Below are 23,073 nucleotides of genomic sequence, written 5' to 3'. Positions count from 1 at the left end.
CTGTGTAATGTTGTTTCCTGAATCTACAGTCTCCTCTTGAAATATCTGTCACAAGAAATGATGCATCTCCCTCTATACGTAACTCCATAAAATGTTTTAGGACCATAAGGTGTTCAGTGTACAGGCCATATTTTATAGTCGCATACAGTATCTGGATCCCATGTCACCCATGTCAAGGAGATCCTGATGCATATAATCAGAATCATATTGGTTGGAAGAGACCCTCAAGATCATCGAGTCCAACTGTTAACCTAACATTGACACTAAACCATGTCCTTAAGAACCTCATGAGGCAGGACAGAATAAATGCTTAGGAAGGGAATGAGGGGAAATTTAAATGAACATCACAAAGAAAACTAAACCAAACATGCAGGAGCAATGTTGATCATGAATATGTATAGACACATACACACAGATAGATACACACATACACCCTGTGCCCTGCCTAGGGTCTTCTTCCATTGTTAACCTGAAGTCACCAAGTTTCCTCCCTCAAACAAATCCAAAACTTTGTTTTGAAGCTGCCTTCTTTCTGGTGAGGGTGTTTTTTCTGTCCAGCTTCTTCCCCATTCTGTCTCAGATGGTAGGACCCACTAGCAAGAAAATGCAACAGAAAGCTTTGCACCTTTGTGCTGGATTTGAGGAGGAGACCACAGCACTGTACTCCCAGCATTTAGTAAATATGCAAATTGCAGTCTAATATGAAAAGTCTCTAGTTTGTTGCTCCAAACAAATAAAGCAAGCTCTCCATTTGGCAACATATTTATACATAACACTATGTGCTTTCCACATAAAGCCTTCCAAGTCAACTGGTTAATTATTATTATTTTCTGTTTTGCTATTAGAAAAGCACCTTTCATGAAAACAATAGCCTCATTTTGTTGGGCATGAGATTAATTAGCAGTTGGAACAGGACTCACTCCCTCTCACAGCTTCCATTCTCCCATTAATGGTCTGTGGCTTGGTGCTAAATCTCAGAAGACAGTCCTGCTATTTACTGTTCTGTTCAGTGCGAGATTGCTAATTCTTATCTGTCTAAACACAACTGATGTTAGGACAGCTAATAAGCAAAGGCAGTTTGTAAAGACTAGTCTTAATGTCACTGCTGATCCTAATACTTTTATAAACTAGTCATCTTTCTTATTTCATTCCTAAGCATTAAAACACTATAAAAGAACAATCAGCCTGAGATTTTGGAGAGAATACTTTTTTTTTTATTTATATAATTTGCTAATTCTGTTGACTATAGTCTTAATTTGGAAATAATTTGCTGGAGGTCTTCTTTGTGTATTGTTGTCCCTCCTTGTGTGCTTAATTAGTCAAAAATGATTCTGCATTACAGATGGATCATTTTAACCTCCTTTGGTGGTCAAACTGATCTTGCTCCCAGTCCATACCCCACCCAAACTGAGATATGTTAGTGGCTTGACTGAACCACACTGCATTTTGCCTTTGAGGTATCTATGCGAAGATAAGCTGGCACCCAGTTGAAATTGCTTTAATTGCAGTGGGCCAAAACTACTCAGAAACTTGGAGGAGTGCACATATAGCTGAGCAGGAGATGTCATGTCTCGTCTCCATTTCTTAAGCATCAGTGTCTGACTGTCAAACAGCTCAGTTGTCTGAAAGGCTGCCAGAGGAGCTGTAAGCAGTACCTCAGCAGGAGCTGGTGTACCCACTGCACCATGCAGCAAGTTCTCCAAGCAGATCCACAGGCAGCAAGCTTTCTTCAGGAGCAGAGACAGAGCACATCTTCACTGCAGCATGCCAGCTGGTTCCTGGAGATGTGCTGATGGCCCATCAGGACTGAAAGAGCTGTGGGTTCCAGCACTGGAGCTGGCTTGCACCCAGCCTGCTCTCAGGACCCGCAGAAAGCTTCAGTCTGCCTCCTGCACCACTCTAAGTAATCCCATGCTTAAAGCTTTGAAAACTGCAGAGTTTACAGTCAGATGCTGGGTGAGTAATTTTCTTTCTCTTCCCTCATTTTTCCCCACCAGCAATGATAAAATTCTCATCTAACAAAACTACAGAATTCAAAAGATACTATTACTCTTCAAAAGCCAGCCGCAGTAACAAAAAACTTAGACATCCTATGTGCATTACGCTGAATGTTAGGGAATTTCTGGACAATCGCACTTCCAGCTTCAGCCCCATCCAAGGAGAACATTTAACACAAACAGAGGGTAGGATTTAGATTTTATTTTGCTTATACCAACAAAACTAAGGTCTGAACCTGTTTAATTACAGTTAATTGCAGAAGTTCCACTGACTTCAAATTGGATGTCTAATGAAAGACTTAATAATCTGCATTTTAAACATGGCACTGGGTACCTGTCCTGTGCAAAGATGCAGAAATTTTAATCTCGGAAGATATATTTGCACCTGGCTTCACATCACCTTTAATTAAACTTCACCCAAGAGGTTTTTGTCTGGTTTTTTTTTTTTTTCAATTCAAAGACAAAAACAAAAGCCCTTTCAAAAACTTAAGATTTTACTTTTTTTAAAGGCTGCTTATATTCTGTGAATTATGCACTTCTGTAGATTTTGATTAACTGTAGCGCTGAACTCTTATGAATGATTCCTAAGGAATATGAGGTTATCAGTCTTTAACTTGAAACTTTAAAATACTCCAATTTTTAGTAGTCTGGGACCTGCCTGTTTGCAAATAGATAGAAACATATATAATGTTGAAAGTATTCTTGTACCCAGTTTGACCAACAGAGGAGATTATGGACCAGGTTTTAAGAATCCTGTGATCTCAATAAAATATCAAAATATATTGATCTTTCAAAATCCAGGTTCCAGCAATAACTGATTATCAGAGTTTAAAGAGATATACACATATACATCTAAGTGAGATCTGTGAATTTTTAAAGTCTTGCTTATTTTTTGGTTTGCCACTGGAAGAGGGAATTAGAAGGACCCTTTCCAGATGCATTTCGAGGCTAAAATGATTAACAACATAACAGTCCTCCTGGTAAAACTCATGAGTTGGGCTAAAAACGGTTTAACAGAACAGTAAAAGAGAAAATATAAACAATAATAATAATGAAAGAATATAGAAAGCAAGGGAAACCAAGGAATCACTCACCAAACCGGAAAAAGCAATGTCCAGACTGCTCCTGATCAGCAATCCCCCTGAGCAGTGATTGCGAATGCTGGACTGCAGCTTGCGCTTGAACATGCTCATGCAAACACCCCATCCTGGAGCAATGGAGTCTCGGACTGCATCTTGTGCCCGAACACAACTGCCCTGCTTTGCAGGTCCCAGAGAACAAATAGCACCCCAGACCACATGATCCCGAAGCAGCAAGTGCAGCAAGTGCAGCAAGTGTTGCATGTTTCCTCCTCCTGTATATCACAGCTGACTCAGAGCACTTATCCTTGACCTGATGAGGCTTGTTGATTCAATGAGGCTTCTTGATTCAAACATAAGCATTCAGATATTCCAAACATTTCCAGGAGTTTTTCACAATCGTAGCCAAAACTTGCATTTTGAGGCAAAGGTTATCAGAGAAAACTGCCTGTTTGATATCCTCAGCTACATCCAGATTTGCTCTTCCAATTTAATGAGAGCATAATGGAGCTGCCAAAGCCACTGCAGAAGATGCCAGTTTTATTATGGAGCTTACAGGGGATCTTGAGAGGCATTACTTCAGGGGATAAAGAAATACACTTGTAAGACAAAAAAAGACTTTGCCAGTTCATAGAATCATTCCAGTTGGAAGAAACTTCTAGGATCATCGAGCCCAACCATAATCTAACTCTAGCACTAAACCATGTCCCAAAGAACCTCATCTATACAACTTTTAAACACTTCCAGGAATGGTGACTCAACCACTTCCCTGGGCAGCCTGTTCCACTGCTTCACAATCCTTTCCATGAAGAATTTTTTCCCAATATCCATTCTGAAACTCCCCTGGTGCAACTTGAGGCCATTTCCTCTTGTCCTATCACTTTCTACTTGGGAGAAGACACCAACACCCTCCATGCTACAACCTCCTTTCAGGTACTTGTAGAGAGCAATAAGGTCTCCCCTCAGCCTCCTCTTCTCCAGACTAAACAGCCTCAATTCTCTCAGCTGCTCCTCATAAGACTTGTGCTCCAGGCCCCTCAACAGCTTTGTCACACTCCTCTGCACTCTCTCTAGTACCTCAATGTCTTTCCTGTAGTGAGGGGCCCAAAACTGAACACAGTATTCAAGGTGGGGCCGCCACCAGTGCTGAGTACAGTGGAACGATCACTTACCTAAAAGTTATGCCTTGTCAGAAGTGGTATTCAAACCCACACCTTCAGGGGAGACTACGACCTGAACACAGCACCTTAGACCATTCAGCCATCCTGACAGCACTAGTTCTTCTATTCTGATGTCATTATCCTATGTGGATACTTTGAAAGACTTTTAGACTTGCTAACTATTAAATGACTGCTTGCAATTGCTCCCTTTAAAGAATGTGTGCCAATATATGCTTTCATAATTTTAGCTGTGATTGAATTAGAAGAAAACTGTTCCCTAGTTGTAAGTTTGTCTCATTTAGTGTACACATATACTTGTCTATATTACTGCATGTTCAATTACTGAATAGTCTTTTTAAAAATATCAAAACCACAGAACTCATTGTTTATAACTATTATTTTTTTTTATTTTCAGGCAATAATAAATAGCACTATTACCCCCAATATGACATTTACTAAAACATCCCACAAGTTTGGCCAATGGGCAGACAGTAGGGCAAATACAGTCTATGGCTTGGGATTTTCATCTGAACATCACCTTTCAAAAGTAAGTATGACCAATAACAACTATTCAGTCAGTCAAGCAGCTTAAGAGTATTCTTTCTGTTTGTATCTTGACTCATTGCTCACTACAGTTATTTAAAAATAGTTTACGAAAAATGTTCTGTATCCATCCTTATAATGTAAAAAGACAAGACAATTTGTTATAATACTTTGTTGCCTATGAATTTTCTTTTAACTGATTGAGGAAAGGAGAGAGATTCAATCTATCACAGTGTATGCTGTTAATACTTTCTAGGTTTTTACTTGTTAGGTTTTGTTAAGTTTCTCTTCTTTAAATTTGTTCTTCTGTTACAGTTTTTCATGACAGAATTTAAAGGAGTAGACTATGTAGTGTTTCTTCTGTGTTTAGATCTCCTAGAAAAAAAATGTTGGTAATCTTCAGATGCATTTTTGTCTTTTAAGCCACATTCATTTTCACTTTTCTGCTGTGTACTGCATCAAATTATAGACATTTCAACATGTGCAGGCTTAAAGAAAAGCTAGCGGGAAAAATATGCAGTGTAAAAGAAAACTATGTTTTTTTGTTGGAATACATAAGTTGAAATTTTTCCTAAAGAAACTCAGTGCCCTATGAGGTTTTTTTCTGATCTACTTGTGCAGGAGGGAAGTCCACCTTAATCCAAGGAAAGCAGTAATTCCTTTTTCTCAAAGTGATGGTATGGTTCCTGTGAGCACTCTTTCTACAGTCCCTATTGTTATTGATACTACTCTGGTGGATGACTCCAGGAACCTGTAAAAGCCAATGCTGTTTTTCTTGAGATGAATTCCATTCTCAGTTTAAAAACATGTTTCTACATTAAGCAGAGAATTTTCATCTTTGAAATATACAAAAAATCTGGAAATCCAAATGCAATAAAAAGGAATGTATAATAAATGTTTGAATAAAGAATAATAGTTGGCTTTCTATTAAAAAAACCTAAATAAAATAAAAAATCACACTGGCCCTTTTGAGAAAGTAATTGTCACTATCCAATGATAAACGTGGGCCTCTCAGAAAACCATTAAAAAGAGAACCAGTACATCTGCTTTATTCAGACAGTGTGATGTACTTGTAAGATTTCTTCCTTTCAGAATCCAATAGCTTTCATTTCTGCGAAGCAACACAAATCCAGTAACTCTGAGTGATATTCATATTGAATATATGCATGTGGATTTGTGCATGCGTCATTGCTTCAGTGAACTTAGAAACTTCGTCATTTATTTAAATTGGTGTATATGTCCTAGAGGCACTTGCTTACCAACATGGTAATAACTTTTGTTAATATTTCAAAGGATTTAGCATAAATCCTAATTTAGTTTACCTCTCATATACTACCTTATTTTCCTTAATCATGGAATGCTTCTTTGGAGGCAAAGTATCATGCCATAGTCATGCATAGCCTGTGTTTGCCTGCCTTTCAACATTGGGTTGTCCTTGCCAGTGAAAATATTTTGATTTTTTTTCATATGTCTTTTCCTTCACTCTTTCCTTGCTCTCCCCAAGTGATACTTACTTCCTTCTTAATTACAGTTGTTTCAATCCCATTCTTTCGCTGCCCTCAAAATGATGGCTAAGAGTTTTCAGTATGCCCTTGGCTTAATACTTTATATTACTGTTGAAAAAATAATCCAAAAAGCTACAGTAGATATTTTGTCTTAAGTACGTTTGATTAGCAGTTACTCAGATTGCTGTGATTTATGAAGAATACACAGATCTGTTGAGAAAAATGCCAAGTCACGGGCCTTTTCAGAAGCTTATGGTGATGAATCTTCAGGACCTTGTCAGTAAACTGTTTTCCTTGTATTATATCTTAATTATCAAATTGTGATTTTCATATGAATTAATATTGCTGATCATTGCTACTAAGATTCATAAAGGTGAAACTTTTTGTATTATCATAAAATTAGTAAACATATTTGATAAAGGGAAAATAAACTTTTGTTTAGTTTACAATCTATTCAGTCACTGGAATTGGTAGATATATTGATCTTGAAACCAGAAAAGCTGAATTAGAAGCCATGGACCTGCTGTGTAGCTTCAGAGAAATCACATCTATCTTCTCTTTCTTGTCTTGTGTCTCTACTCAGATTACTAACTCCCACTTTTGTGCACTGGCATTGTAGTCAGATTTACCAGAACACTCCTTGGTACACCTAGCATTGTAGGACATGAAATCTAATTTAGGGCTCAAGGTACTACTGGATATTGGTAATAGTGCTAACAAATAAACTGCATTAATGGATTTGTTCAGAAACAGGTTGCCTTAAAAATTGATTCTGAAACTTCTTTTCTGTATTTGGTTTATGAAAGTCCCTAAGTGAACAGCCCTGTTGTATGTAATATGTTTTGCAGTAGTGTCTCTGGACCCCAATGAAATATTTACAAGTTCCAGGGAGCAAAAGGCAGTCTGCAACCACAAAAAACTTAGTCCAGTCTGTGACTGACATCAACAGGTTAATGAAGCAATCAATCAGAGCAGAGATAATAAAAGTCATGTCTTCTAATAAACTGGTTATTCTCAGATCATTGTCTGCTTCACTATGTTACTCTAAACAGGCAGATGATTTCCAAAGCATATATTGTGTTTGGTTTTTGGACTATTCCTTTTTGGTTCATGTGCTTTTGTCCTCCTAAACTGATTACTAGGGTAGAGTAAAACAGCAGTAACCTCTTTCTGGATGATTATTGTGACTGTGAGAATTATTGGAGCAAGGCTATCCAGTATAAAAATAAAGGCATTCTAATCAACTTCACATGCAAACAGTATAGAAGAAAACTAATTAAACATTTGTTTCTCTTCATTAGACCTTTTCTCAATATGTCAGACCACAAATTCATCTCAAGAATGTTCCATCAGGAGTCAGGCAGAAGCCAGTGATAGCTAAAAGATGATTCCTATGTTGAAGAATGTTCTTTTTACACGATCAGGATTTCCTGGCACAGTCCCTCTTGCTGCTGTAGTGGGAACAACAGAATGTCACATGATATTCAGAGAAAATGGAGGCTAGTTTCTCAATCAGAATGTAAATCTGTGCTTTTGATAGTATCCTGCTGTATGGGAAGACATATTTCTTGTCAGGATTGCTGTCTGTTTCATCCCTTTGAATTAGTTGGCCTGTTTTATTCCAAATGAGTATGCTAAATGCCAAAAGGACCATCACAGGTACTTGTGAGATCCTCTTGTAGTCTCCCTCCACAATTTTTCTGTCTTTTCCTTCAATTATTAATCCTCCAGAGAACCCTTCATTTCATATCATGAGATCTCATCTTTGTTATTTAGGAATTTTATGAAGAGATTGCTATTATTTATCAGCTGACTGCCTCAAGGAATTTTTGAAAATTCTCTTTATGTTAGCCTTGTTGACTTTTTCTTAGAATGTTATCTATTTATCTGTCTATTCATTATATATATAATTTTTTTTTTTACAGTTTCTACCACTGTGATACAGAAGATCATATTTACTGCCTTGTGTGTCTTCAGCCATTCTAAACCTCAGCATCATGTTTTCTCACTTACCTATCCTCTGGTCCTAAAGCAGATTTAAATAATAGGTTATTCATCAGATTCTGAGGTTTATCTACAACTCTTAAATGAGTATCATCCAGTTCCGGTGATCTATTACCAATTTTATTGTCTATTCTGGGACCTTTTTCGATGCTGCATTAGAGTTTCAGGATAGTATATTTTGTCTCCTTCTATATCCAGGAAACATATGCTTTTAAATAACCTGACAGCTGAAATACAGGATACCAGTGGAGAGAAATGATACTTCCTCAAATACTAATAGCCTACCAGGGAAAGTAGTTTAAAGACAATAAGGTTTTTTAGATCTTGGATAGCAAGTTCTGATTGAAAATATTTGAGGAGATTGTGTCACACAAAGGTAACCTTCATCCCTTCTAAATACATGCAGTGCAAAACAATTTATTTGTGTGCTGCTGCTGGAGAGATTTAGAAGCTGTTGATGAATTTTCCGATGTTTTTGCAGAATCATTTCAGTCTTGAGCTGATCATAATAAGATCGTGTCCTGTATAAAAGCAGTAGCAAGCAAAAATGAATGCTTGGCAACTATAGCAATTAGTGTAGTGTCAGGCTGAGATCTATGAAGTAAAATTTTCTCATGCCAGAGAATCTAGGCCCTATTCTTAATAAATTGATTTAATCTATCAAGTTTAAGGGTATGTATTTCTAAATTGCTTCTTTAGCTGTGTCCTGGTTTTGGTGGCAAACTATTTTCTGGAAGAGGCACGTGTAGCAGAGAAATCAAGTTTCATATGGCACTTCAATGTAAAACTCTTGAATTTTAGTGTTCAGTATATGTGAGTGTTCTTTAAATTTGTTCTTTAACTTGATTGATGTCAATGAACAATCAAGAAATGAACTTGACTCAGTATTCCCACTGCTGCATTCTTAATTAGCTACTGAAATTATAAATGCTGTTAAAATTTGGGAAGAAATTAGTATTGTTTCAGTCATGAAAGAAAGAAACCCATTCAAGGCTCTAGAAAAGGGCTGTCAAACTCATTTTCACCGAGGGCCATATCAGCCTCACGGTTGCCTTCAAAGGGCCGAATGTAATTTTAGGACTGCCGTTCCTAATTTTAGGAACAGTAACATTTATACAGTCTTAAAATTACATTCGGCCCTTTGAAGGCAACCGTGAGGCTGATGTGGCCCTCGGTGAAAATGAGTTTGACAGCCCTTTTCTAGGCTAATAGTGATCACAGTAGGCTTCGTTCATTGTCAGGAAGACAGTAAAACCTGCACCTGAAAGCAGCTGTGAAAGGTAGTTTATCATTATTATTAGCCATATATGAAATGGGTTTTTTAACACTATCAGCAACAAATTAAACTTTGTTACATAATAATTTTCCTGTCTTATAAACAGTGTACATTATGTCTGAAAGGTATGTCACCATGTAACTCTCTTAAATGAGTATCTAATTAGGAGAAAAATTTAAAAATTCTGCTGACAGATTTTGACTTTGTAAAATATTAAGTACAGCATTTTGTTCTGCATGTAATATAACTACTTCACGCCTACTCTTTTTCCTTTTTTTTTTTTTAACGTACATACCTTCAGTTTGCAGAAAAATTTCAGGAATTTAAAGAAGCTGCACGACTAGCAAAGGAAAAAACCCAAGAAAAAATGGAGCTGACAAGTACACCCTCTCAAGTGAGTCTTATTCCCTGATTCAAGCCTAGTACTTCATAGTCTGTGCTACTTACCATGTCTTATACACACATTGTATTAAAAATGAACAGACTACTTCACAGTTTTACTGAATTCTCTCAGCAGTCAGTTAGAAGTGTCAAGAAGTCTAAGAATGCATTTAATATATATTGCAGAAGCGTCAGAGGCTTGACTTAATATAAAATTGGCCTTTTGTTTATTCCCATCCCTTTTTTTGAGCTTTCCCCAGAAAATACATTATGAGTAAAGATGGTGAGCAGTTATGTAAGTAAATCTATAGTAAAGACCTTTTGTGTTTTTTTTCTTATTGTTTCTGTGAAACTTCAGGCAATGCACTGTAAAGGACTTTATATAAGAATCATTATAACAAAAATTGAAGTTAAAACTGCAAACTATTTTTACTTATTTCCTCCTGTTGTAGTATTCACTTGTGAAATGTGTTGAAGGAAGATGACAGATTCACATGTGGGTTCTGGAGTTTTATTGCCATGTTGTAAAAGAAGAGTGTATAAAAGACATCTCAAAACATGAGTTGGGTTAATATAGGCCTAACAGGAAGATAAATTAATATAGTCATATTTATATTAGTCATGTCTAAAATTAATTTACTTGAAAATGGATACTTTTAATTTGCTTTGAAAAAAGAAATTGTGTGAAATTATGCCCCTCCCCTCCAGCGTTTCTGGCTGTGTGTGTAAATATTTCGAATCATAGAATTGTTTTGGTTGGAAAAAACCTTTAAGATCATCGAGTCCAACCATTAACCTAGCACTGTCAAGTCCACCTCTAAAACATGTCCCTAAGAACCTCATCTACACATCTTTTTTTTTTTTCCTTTATTTTAAGCAATAGTGAAGACAAATTAATTCTTTCTCTTGGAGGATGAAGCAGCTTTAAAACTGCAGCAGGGTAAATACATAGGTAATGGAGGTAGATATTTCAGTATTCTTAGTATACACTTGGACTTCAGAAACAGTAACAGGCCTCTAGTTACTCAATATTATAGGCAAAACAATTACTCTGCTTCTCTTTTGACATGATGATTAATAGTCTGCATCGGAAGTTAAATCTGACACTGTTGAATGGATTGACTTATTTTGTTTGGACATAAATTTGAACTATTCATTCAGAGACAAGATGCTTTTTTCTAGCGGTTGCCCAGGGTTAAAGTTTTCTCTTAATCTACATGAACTATTAATATTGTTCACTTTCCAGTACAGATTTCCCTTTATACCTGCAGCCTAACATTTTATACTATAGGCAATTATAGAAATGTTACCTTGAGCAGTTCTGTAATGCATGTTGAGACCTGTGATTTATTTACTGCACACTTCAGAATAATTTCATATTCAGGCCTTACTTTTTATCTCTTGGCTTTTAGCTGTGTTGATAAGTTAGCATATTATTCCAAAAGATACAGTTAATGCAAGTACTGACACATCAGCATAATAGTGTTCACATACTTAATGCTTCTCATTAGTTCCCCAGAAAGAAGGGAGTTTGGAGCGGATGAGAAGCAATGACTTCATGGCAGACTGCAGCACTTCCATAGCACTGGAGCTTATTTGAAGAGATTTATGATTGGGGGAAATACGGGTGCTTGGTAGTGGGGAGGGAATGTGGGACCCTAGAGACACTTGAAGGAGCACTCGCTCTCATTTTGGTCATCTGCCAAAAAGTGACTGCAAGGCTTGTAATTCCAGTGTTGCCTTCCTCAGTCATTTTACAGATCTTTTTTTTAACCTTTTGCATAGTTATACTTTGCAGAGAGGGGGAGTAAAAGAAGAAGGAGAGATATTTTCAGTGGCCAGTCAAGACTTTGTAGGAACCTGACTTAACATGAAAGGCATTGGGAGGTAGCATGTGAGTAGTGAGGTCTATAACAGTAGCTCAGTTAACTACAAGTATCAATCCCTCTGCTGTCTTGGACTTGCAGATATCATTCTGCATTAAATTAATAATAGGTAGGACGATACTGCATTTAAAAACTGGAAAATATACATGTAAAACTTAAATAAAATGTATTGCATCTCTCTTGGTACTGCTTTAAAAAATGCATTATTTTGCTCATGTCATAAACCTGTAGCTCTTACAGTGACAAGCCACCCATGGTCTGTTTTCAGTTACAGGCTTGCCTATGCAGTGAAAGTGCAACACTTTGATCTGGAGTTCACTGAGCAGCATGAAACAATAGGCTGAAAAATGTGTGTTCCTTCCCTTGTTTTCCCCTCTCCCCTCCCTTTTTTTTTTTTCGTTTCTTTTTTAAACTAATGTTAATTAGGTTCAAGTACAGAACCAAATAGTGCAGATTGTGGGGTTTGCACCCTCACTGCATCAGTCTTACAATCAACTGGAGAACTAGAGTCTGAACCTCAGTTCTTTTTTTTTTTTTTTTCTCTAAGCAAGAATCTGTCTTCAGATATTTCTTGTGATCCAGGTCATTTCAGATTAAGACCTCTGTTAATTTCTGAAATTGTGTGGTGAGTAAATTAAAATAGTCAAATAAATCAAAATAATCCAACTCTTCTATGATTCTGAGACCCTCCTATACTACTAGGAGTAGCTATTGTCTGAAAAGTGTTTGTATCATAACATTTTTATAATGGAAGGAAGGGGGTGGTTTTGTCAAAATTGTCATGGTTTTATCATCTGTTGGCTTTTTCTTTCTAGAAGTATACAATTTACTTCCAAACCTTGTAGAAAAAGTGACTTTCTGGGATATTGTGTGAATTTCTATACTGGAACAAATGTTATGGTATCTGAATCAGTAGTGAGCAGCCTTATGCCATTGCTAGTCAATACTGAACAGAGCTCTGTGAAGAACAGCGATGCCAGGGGAGTGTACGGAATATTTACTGAGAAAACAGTATCATATTTAATAAAAAAGAAGCTGGAATTGGTTTGGTTATGGGTTTAGAATCACCTATTCCTTCTTCTATTCCACATTTAGTCACCATTAAAAGGTGGCTTGATCTGTGCTGTGAAGTCTGCTTGTTTTACTTTAGAGACTCTTCTGCGAGTGCATGCATTTTGTTTATAATATTTTGAAATTTAAGGCATCGTTTGATGAATTCCCCTCTGCGGCAATTAGAAATGATGCACACTGGGAGGTAGACAGAGATGCATGCACAGACAGAGATCTTGTTCAGGAAGGAGCACAGAGCTGGGCAGAGCAGAGAGCTGAGCCAGGCTGAGGCCTTCTTTATTAGTCAGTGACAATTTATAGGATTTACAAATACGGACCTGGACTAAGCTGTCACATAAGATGTTTTTCCAATAATTGTTTTTAAAAACACACCACACGGATGTTATCTTTGTTTCAGTTACGTTCCCACTCATTCACAGACCAGGCCCAAGGACATTCACAGATCATACATATGGGGGCAGTTTTCTGACCCGAGATATCATTCTCACTGGCCTGGGCTATCACTTCATACACTCATAAAAAACATACTTCTGTATAATCTGTCCAAGGCCCTTTAGCTGGAACTGCTGTTCCCACATCTCCCCCTTTTTTGTTTTTGAACATCTGGTTCACAGTGAGTGCAATGAGGACCCTGGCTTTATTCTTCTTTTAATTCTGTATCATTCTTCAGATGATTCGGAAGACTACAAGAAAAAACATTACACAAGCACATCCAATTCCCACAAAAACCCATATATGCCTGAAAACCAAGTTTTTGGGTCTAATCACTTTATGCTATTAGATAATGTTAGCTATTATGTCTTACAGTGCTAATTCTTACAAATTATGCAATTGATTTGCAGGGCACTGGCTAAATCCTAAATCAGGCCTTGCACATTAGCTGAGACTGCCCTTTGGAGGTGTTATTTTACTTGATTTCACTCATAAACACTGTAATTCAATTTCAATGGCATTACACCTATTTAGCACTCTGACAACATAAAATACAGGTTCAGATATCAGTTAAGGAGATTATTTGAATACAATAACATAAGAATAATGAGGATCCACAACATGCATGTAGTCACTCACTAAAAACAAAACTAGAGGCCTCTTACATCAGGGTACTCACAGAAATAATCACTTGCCTGGGTTAGGCGAAGTCTCATTCAAGGATACATCCAGTAAATATTCACTCACCCAAATGAGGAGGTGAGGTGTTTTCAATCCCAGTAAGTCTCCTCAGATGGTGTTCCTGTCTAAGGAAAGGACTCCATTTTACAGAACCATTGCTCTGAGAAGACCACTCAAAGGGTGTCTTTGGCGGGAACCCCGTTTTATAGTCTGGTCAGATATGGCTGTGGGCATTATAATATAGTCCAGAAGCTTCGCAGCTTCTCTGGGCACCTTCTTTGTTGAGGATCCTGTCAAATGACTGAGAGTCCCACCCCTCCTGCCCCATGAGTTGGTAGAGGTGAAGTCACCCTGCCCCGAGGGAGGGGAGGATGTGACTGACAGCACCTTGATACCACCCTAGGTGTGTACTTTGGGTCAGGCACAGTGGGGCACACAGGTGCTAAAGAGCCATCAACGTCCTCATTGAAGGCTCCAGATTTTAGGGGAATGTGCAACTGCCACACAATCTACCCTGTGACCACAGTCATCTGACAAACTACTTTGGAGTGGTGATGCAGTCACCTCTTGCCTCCAAAGTCAAAAGGGGGCATTCTGTTGGTGAGTTTGAATGCCCACTGTGGATCATCATACCTTATGTGTCATTTTCCTGGTATACATTATCATTACAAAACAACCTACAATAGAATAGAATAATGCAAATTACAACAATTACAGTTATTAACAAATATTGGAGAAAGCTGGTTAGCCATCCTAATAAAGAAAACAAATGCATTGAAAGTTTCTTCACCAGTTAGACCCAGTCCAAATAATCAAAATCTGTATCATTCTGATATGCTAGTGCCTCTTCCTTTGGTCTCTTCTGTTTCTTTGTTGCCCTCTGCTGCAGGGACAGATGCTGTATCTCTGGCATTAGGTCCTGCATCATGTTTGTCCAACTCATAGTCAGGTTTAACACATTTCGCAGGAAGCCACTATGGTCCTGTTGGAAGAAGAACACAAGCATATCCCCTTCCCCAGGTGATTAACTCTACAGGCCCTTGCTATTGACTGTTGTGCAGGGGATCCTGATACAAAACCTTTGGTCTCTGAGATAGTGACTGAAACACGGAAGTGTTTTTCCACTGCTGTGATTGAGGAGGGAGGCATAGTACGATTCAAAAAATTTAAAGTATATGTCACATTGTCTATTTGTTCTTGAGGAATCATATTCCCTCTTTTTTGTTTTAATAACATTTGTTTCAGTGTGGAATGTGCTCTTTCAATGATAGTCTGTCCAGTGGGAGAATGTGGAATACCTGTGACATGCGAAACACCCCATTGCTGTAAAAAATATTGCATGGATCTAGCAGTGTATCCAGGACCATTGTCAGTTTTAATCTGTTGTGGCACTCCCAGCACAGCAAAACAACGGGTCCAGTGACGCTGAACATCTCTGCTTTTCTCACTTGTATGCGCAGATGCACAAAGCATACCTGAAAAAGTATCTATAGAAACATGTACATATTTCAAACGACCAAAAGATGAGACATATCTAACAGCAGTCTGCTAAATGGCATTAGCTGTGAGACCATTTTGACTTTCATGTTTATTGGATATTGTTTTTCCTTACCAGAACAAAGTCCTGTTTGAGTTCTATCAGTTTAGTGTTGGCTTTACTGATACTTTGGGTGCCCATACTAGTGGAAATACAGCATTCAAACTTTCCTTGGAGATTTCTTGCTTGCAGCAAGCAGATCTGCACCATCCAAGCAGCTTCTTATGGGACATGCAACTGAACAGAATTCTCAGAAAATGTTATTTGAGCTTACAGTTTACTTAACAAATATTGACCCAAGAGAGGTATAGGGCTTTCTGGCAAATACAAGAATTCATTGGTTAAAACTTTGTTCCAAATTTGGCATTCCATTGGTTTCAAAAAGTGGTCTTTCTTTCTTTCCCACGATCTCAAAAACTATCACGGTGAATTTACTAAGAAGTCTCTTACAACCAGTTACCACAGAATAAGTCTATTAAAAATTTTTGGTTTATTTTCCCAGTTTCATTAGAACTACGGATCTGCTAGGGATGCCTTTAAATTCCACCGTCAGACTGCTCCATTCAGTATTACAACATTGCTACAGTGGTGGGGAGAGACAATCCTCCTTTCACTGCTTTAATAGCGGGCAGCCAGGTTTTCCTATTTTTCTTTTCTTTTTCTTTCTCTCTGCAGTTTAGATACAGGCAAGACCACACAGGTGGCGTTAATTGCTGGTGCTAAGTGGGAGCTGCCTGGGAGCTGCCAGGGAACTAAGTTTATCTTGCAGCTTGATACAGGCCTGGGATAGTTTGCTTTTTTATTTTCCCATTTCATTCCAGCCATAATACACTCTATATGCAATTCTAATTAGCTGAGCAATAGTTACATTCCTCAGCCCCATTTACCTTTTGCAATTTCTCACAGATGTCAATAAACAGCATATTAGCCATCAATCCATTACTTTAATTTTCCTAGATACAGATCAGTTCATATTCTAGCAACTTTTAAATACAACCTCTTCCAAGTGAACATCCAACATAGCATTTAGTTTTATTTCCCATACCTTCAGCTAGCACATAAATTCAATGTGAATCAGAGTTTAACAACTTAAATTCTTTTCTGGTCTCAAAATTATTAGATAACAATAAGAGCAATTACTTTAATGTGTAAGGATGCATCCTAAGGGGGAACAAGGTGGCATTTTAGTAGCAGAATCTCCCCAAACAACATTGTTTTGGTACCAAATATATATATGCAAACTAAAATGCTGAGCTCAGATATGAAAACCAAATACCAAGTTCAAATATACAGATGGATCACAGTTACACTTATTCAAGACAATATCTCAACTTTAGTATTGTACCTTTGGGCCGCTTACTGCTCAGCCACGGGGAGGTGCCGCTGGGTCTTCCTGACAAAACAAGTCAGTGCGCACTGGAGCCCATTCGGCACCTGCCCCCCCCCGCCCCCCCGCTGCCCTAGCAAGCTGGACTGGGCAAGGCTTTTATTAGTGTCTCATCTGAGGTGCTACAACTGTTATTCCAAAACCAGGGTTCTTTACTTGGTGTGCATACAAAAGAGCCAAATCCAGCACATCGAGATGAGACATAGCCTATCACAGAGTTGCGCAAGTCTGGATATTGGAGTAGAGCTGGCATGCTAGAAAGAAAATAACAGCTGTCGCACACAAAATCTTATCATCACATTCACGCAGTAAAGAACTGAACTAATCACGGTCTTCTGTATAATCATAAAACGCACATTTTGAGTCCATGGATTCTCATTATTTAACAGTCTATGAACTTACTGTACCATATAACAGACAAAGACCTATTAAACTGTAATATGCTTAAACAGATACCTACAAAGAAAACAGGTTAATAAGGAAAAGTATCTCACAGAGTTCAGCAAGTTTTCTATGACTTGTGTGTTATCAGTTAATTCTCTCCCAACTTGTTGAAGTTCAAGCCATTCCACCTGTAAAATTGTCTGAAATGATTCAATGATATATGGTATATGGTATATGTTTTCTAGAACACCTAGTGCAGTCTTGAAAGAGGAGGAAATAACAGAGAAACTCTTGGGTCAATAATGCCTTTAATGGCAGTGGAAACTGTTTATCAAATCAGAGGACAACAGACAAAACCACATAATTTGCATAAAATAATTCATGTGCCTGCTTATCTTGTCAACTCTGTTCTCCTTTAACATTGTATAACTTGATGAATGTTAAATACAATAGAACTTTAAGTTATTATTAAAATGTTTTAATATAACTGCGTATTACCCACTAATTCAAGTTGTAGAGTGAAATGTCTCTCACTATGTGAGAAATACAGTAGAATAAAAGCAAAATTTTGACAATTGTGCTGCAAATGCTTAATATAATTTAAACTGTAATGAAAATGTTGAACAACAATGTTTTTGGTTGACACTAGTGCTTTGTCGAAGGTGATGATGACAGCCAGATCTTATTTTCTTTAAAAGAACTGAGTTTTTCCACCTGGTTATATCTCAAAGTCAAGGGCAACATTTCATATAGATATAGGATCAGATTCAGTATTGACTTTCAAAAAGCCTTATCCTTGTAAAGGATACTAGTGGAGGCTCAAAATTAGACCCTCATCTTTTAAGATCCTGATTATCTTCAGATACTTTGCAATGCTAATTCTTCAGCATTCTGTGCAGTGTCCAAGAGCTGGGAAGAGGAGCTGCTGACCCTCCAGAGATTGTGCTTGTGCTTCAGTTTAATAACATTAAATAGCAGTTCTGTCTCTTTCCCATGCAGATGGTAAAAGGCTGTGAGGCCATAGTAGGTTCTTAGCTTTTGGAAATACTGTAATTCAGTACTGCTGTTTAGACACCCCTCCATGATATCCATTGAATTCTATTCATGAAACTATTCTATCTTATAGTTAAATTTTACCACTTGATTACTAAAAGCCTACTAAGACATTTTAAAATTGAGATGAGCTACTTAGCCTATATGACTCACTTATCTCCAGCAAAAATCATTATTTGAGAAAGTATATAATAGGAAAGAAAATATTAAAATTAAACCACATACAGGGACTGAAAAGCCTATAATGTTCTAACTTAGGATGTGGGCTACACAGTGCACTTTGTTTTTTAAAAAGGAAGTACTTTTCAGTGACTAGAAACTGGAAAATAGTGTTTGTTGACCAAAACATAAATATATGTGTTGGTGTGATGAAGGCTGATTAAAACTGCACAAGTGCCTTTTGCTAGGAGACAGCAAATAAGTTTTTCAGGTGTCCGGTTGCATAGCAGTAGCTGCCTGGGTATAAATGGAATATTCTCCTTCCCAGATAATACCATGACCAGCAAGATCTAGGCCAGGCTAATGTGTCTACAAAAGTTTTGTGAGGACTATGCTGAACAAGTTTTCTTTACAAATGGTTCATAGATGAAACTGTGAATGCGCCACCAGTGGCCCTTGCACTGTTCACTTTGGTTAATGCATGAAATGAAAGCTAGTTTTTGAAACAAATATTAGAATTGTTTGTTTCACCATGTTAGAATATAAAGTAAGAGATAAGAATCCTGGATGTCAATAGTCGCCTGGTATATAGTTGGCTGAGGGTTGAATATAATATCAGGTACGAGAGAAAGGTCTGTAATAAGCCGGAGGCTGGATACTTGCAAATAAATCATAGATCAGTTGTGTTTTGTGCAAGATAATGTGAATCCTATGGTAACATACTTCTAAATTAAATTCACATTATTAAATATGACCATAAGGTATGCTGGAAATCTGTGAGCCTCAGATTAATACTGCCTAAAGTTTGTATCTCATTTAAAAATTAATGTTAGTGTTTATATAAAAGTAGTCTTGCTGAGCAAGTCACTTGGTAATTCTAATGTGTCATTTGGTTGTTTTACTTAAGGAATCAGCTGGAGGGGATATTCAGTCTCCTTTAACACCAGAAAGTATAAATGGGACAGATGATGAGAGAGCGGTGCTGGAAGTGACACAGAACTCAGAACCAAGGGCTGAACCAACACAGAACACATTGCCATTTACCCACAGGTACAGATTCCATTCCCACATCCTGATTAAGTGATACTTGTCTCCTTCCTTGTTAAAGGGACCTTCTCCCATTTCATGGCTTCCACCTAGCAAAGTTGAGAATTAAATTACATGATTTAAAAAAAAAAATATTGGCTTTCACAGATTTGCAGTATAATCTTTGTTTTCACACACACAAAAAAAAAACACACAAGGAAATCTCTTTGAATAAGATTTTGGGGGTGTTATTTTATACTTTAATCAGCTGAATGCAAGCCTTGAACACTGATTGGTGCAGGTGTCCCTTTAACAGGAAGAATTATTTCAATGTTTGAGATCTTAGTAAAGTTAACTGCTTCTTAGAATAGTCCAATTAAATTATTTTTGCACACATATTCTTTAAATGATTGATAGGATTGGATGTCAACCTTTCACTGATAAGTTGTTGGAAGGGACTCTTACAACACTTTCGGATTACAATTTTTAAAGCAGCCTTTAACTGAACAGTTCTCTGACAGTTGAAAACATTTTTCGACTTTTTATTTGAAACATGAGAGAAGTGTAGTTCTGCTTCAGACTGAATTATAATTCCTTGCACTAGGAATACTGTAATCTGTTCTTTAAGAAAACTAGGACTTTTAATTTAATGATACAAATAACGACTTAAGATTGGTATATCTCACCTATTAGAAATGATTGTAAATGGGACATTCAATAAAATGCATTATGTACTGAGACCATGGAGAGTAACTTAAATATTTAATAAATTTAGAGCAAAGCTAGAAATACCAGATTTATTTTTTTAAACATGGCCTGAATCAGTTTAAATAGAGTTTAAGAGCACTTGATCAAAGGTTGGGGAACACTAGGATGTCAGATATGTCATGCACATATTTCAGAATGAGCAGAGATTGAATTGGAGTTGTTCAAGACTTCTCACTTTTCGTAAGAGAATAATACTATTAAGTAAATCTGGAAAAAATAATTTACATTTCCAAATGAAAATAATTGGACTTTTTTAGCAGAGTGATTCTGTTTATTTTTATATTTCAGTTTTCATCAGTGCATCTATTACATGTTTTACAAGAAATGGTGCTTTGTGAGCTCTGTGCATGTTGAAGGAGTGTTACAAATGTTGTACATCAGTGTACATCAGTAACAAGTACATTTAAACTTACTGTTTGTGTGTTGGAGTTTTCTGTCAATATTTTTGTGAAAAGGAATAGTGGTGTTTGGTTTTTGTTGGTTGGTTGGTTGGTTTTTAGTTTTTGGTTTTTTTTGGTGGTTTGGTTTTCTTTTTATTTCTTAAATGACAGCTGCAAGATCTTCCCTCTGGCTTTACATATGTAAATATGTTTTCTGATATGCTGATATAGTAACTACAGTTTGCTCTGCATTGACCATGACTGAAGATATTTTTTGAAACTACTCAGTTGCAATTTTTGATGGTGTAGAATAGAGGTTACAAAATTTTTACATGCTTTGTACTTTTATATCTACTTCATGTATGCAGTGTGAGTGTCTTTAGTTTATTATCATGTTAAATGCCACTAGCTAGTATTGGTCTTCCGACAATAACTGCATTTTGAGGGTCACTTCTCATGATGAGTCTCATGAGAATAATTTGTCTTGCTAATGGTAGCTTCAAGTTTGTTAGTGAGCTGTTACCAAAGAAAATGCCAGTTTTTTAAACCCTTTGAAATTAATTGAATTTTGGATTAGATAAAGTTTTTATTATTAAAAAAAATGATTCATGTAAGTTACTTTTTTGTTTTGTTTTTAGCACTGAAAAGCTCAAGTGAGTACATTTATATATCTAATATTATTATTTAACCCAGAGAGAACATGCTTTCAGGTGCTGTCTGAAAATTTTTTCATATAAAAAGAAAATAATTCTTTGTGTGTGTGTGAGTATCAAGGAACACTGTCTCAATCAGAGGGAAACTACCATTTTAAAAAATGTATATTCCAAAAGATTCCAGTTATTTCCCAGGCACCATCATGTTTTTCAAGTTGTTGACAGAACTTAGTTTGGAAATCAGCTGCTTTGATTAGATTTAATTTTTAGCTGTAACGAAGGCTCTCTAAAACAGCACTATGTAACACATGCATGAAAGAGATGGAAAGTGAAGCCTCCAGGATTGTTAGTGCTGATTAAATAGCCATGTTTTTGTAGCAGCATTTCATAGTATTAAATTGGCAACTAGGTAGACATACCTAGTTGCTTGTGCTGGCTGCAAGGGTGCTCTCAGCAGGAAGTTTGTTTGTCCCTGATTTAAAAAAAAAAAAAACAAAAAACAAACCTTACACCCCAGTCATTGGAGATTCCCTGAGCTTTTCAAGTGTCAGGGGTGCAGAAAGTGATTGTGCTCCTCCTTGTTCCCTGCCCTTTTGATGTTGCTGTGTATTGGTGACACTCTATGTGTGATGGAGAGGAGTTACCACACTGAACCCTTTCCCTGTGTGTCCTGGTAACTCCTGCCAGTCACTGAGCCTCTTCCCCACCCTTTGCTTCAGCAAAGTTAAAGTTGGGTGAGAAGGATAACAGTGGAAGGACATGTGAGTAGTCTTGCACATGGCAATGCTTTTTACGTATTTACTTTTACTCCTGGAGCTGTTGATCAATTGTTAGGTGCTTTTCAAAAGAAAAGATAGTATGGTCTTCTCTCCAATGCGGTCAGCTATAGGGGACATGGGAGTCTCTGAATCTGGCCATGCTTCACTGAAATAACACTAGCATAACGAGTTCACTTATTCCATTATTAGGAAAGCTATATTCTGCTCTGGTGTGACAGTACATACCCTGTGAAGGTCCAAAAGTAGTGGTCCTCATTGTAGGCTGGAGCAAGCATAGAGCCACCTGGCAGGAGCCCAGGCAGCCATGGGGCAAAGGTTGGGACTTCATGGGCAGAATGAGGTGCCACAGCACCACACAGCGAGGATGACTGCTGAGGTGGGAACTGCGTTGCTGCTGAGAGGGTCAGTGAGCTTAGCCAAATGCGGGCAGATCTGTAGCAGAGAACAGGGATAAAGGTTTGAAGGGGGTTTTGTCAAGACAGTGATCTAGGGAAGAGGTTTTCCTGTCTGTATGAACTGAAAGGGTCTGAAAGGAGTTAACAAGGTCAAAATGAGAGGTGTGGAGGTCATGCTTTAGTTTACATCTTACTACTTGTCATTTTTAATCTACACATGCCAAAAAATGTTCAATTTCATTTTGTTGTAACAACCTCTGGCCAAATAAGTCCTCTTCTGCAAGGATTCTGTGTGCTTTGTATGTCTCGGTGTAGGCAGTTGGGGGCTGTGTTATTTCAGCAAAGTGTAGACTATTTTGGTATTTATAGTTATTTTCTGACCATTTATACCCAAAAACTGAAAGAAAACATTACTTAAGTCATCAGAGTTTTGTTATTAGATCTTTAATTTTTTTGTTATTTCGGTAAATAATTGTAAGTATTGAAATGAACATTGTCCAGTATATGTCTACAATCCTATTCATATCACATGAACAT

General features: G+C 37.3%; 1 protein-coding gene across 3 annotated transcripts in view; it reads left to right on the top strand.

Annotated features, from left to right (window-relative positions):
- The window catches only part of LOC136114527 (homer protein homolog 1-like), a 99,507-nt gene that overhangs the window by 42,954 nt on the left and 33,480 nt on the right, over positions 1-23,073 (top strand). For all 3 annotated transcript variants that reach the window (XM_065859899.1, XM_065859900.1, XM_065859902.2), the window contains 3 exons: positions 4,652-4,783; positions 9,866-9,958; positions 19,443-19,585. In XM_065859899.1, the coding sequence (XP_065715971.1) occupies positions 4,652-4,783; positions 9,866-9,958; positions 19,443-19,585 (368 nt within the window). The remainder of the gene's footprint in view (positions 1-4,651; positions 4,784-9,865; positions 9,959-19,442; positions 19,586-23,073) is intronic.

The sequence above is a fragment of the Patagioenas fasciata genome, chromosome W (assembly GCF_037038585.1).
Source record: "Patagioenas fasciata isolate bPatFas1 chromosome W, bPatFas1.hap1, whole genome shotgun sequence".
Lineage (NCBI taxonomy): Eukaryota > Metazoa > Chordata > Aves > Columbiformes > Columbidae > Patagioenas > Patagioenas fasciata.
The sequence above is the reverse complement of the archived record's forward strand: the minus strand, read 5'-3'. Positions and strand labels throughout refer to the sequence as shown.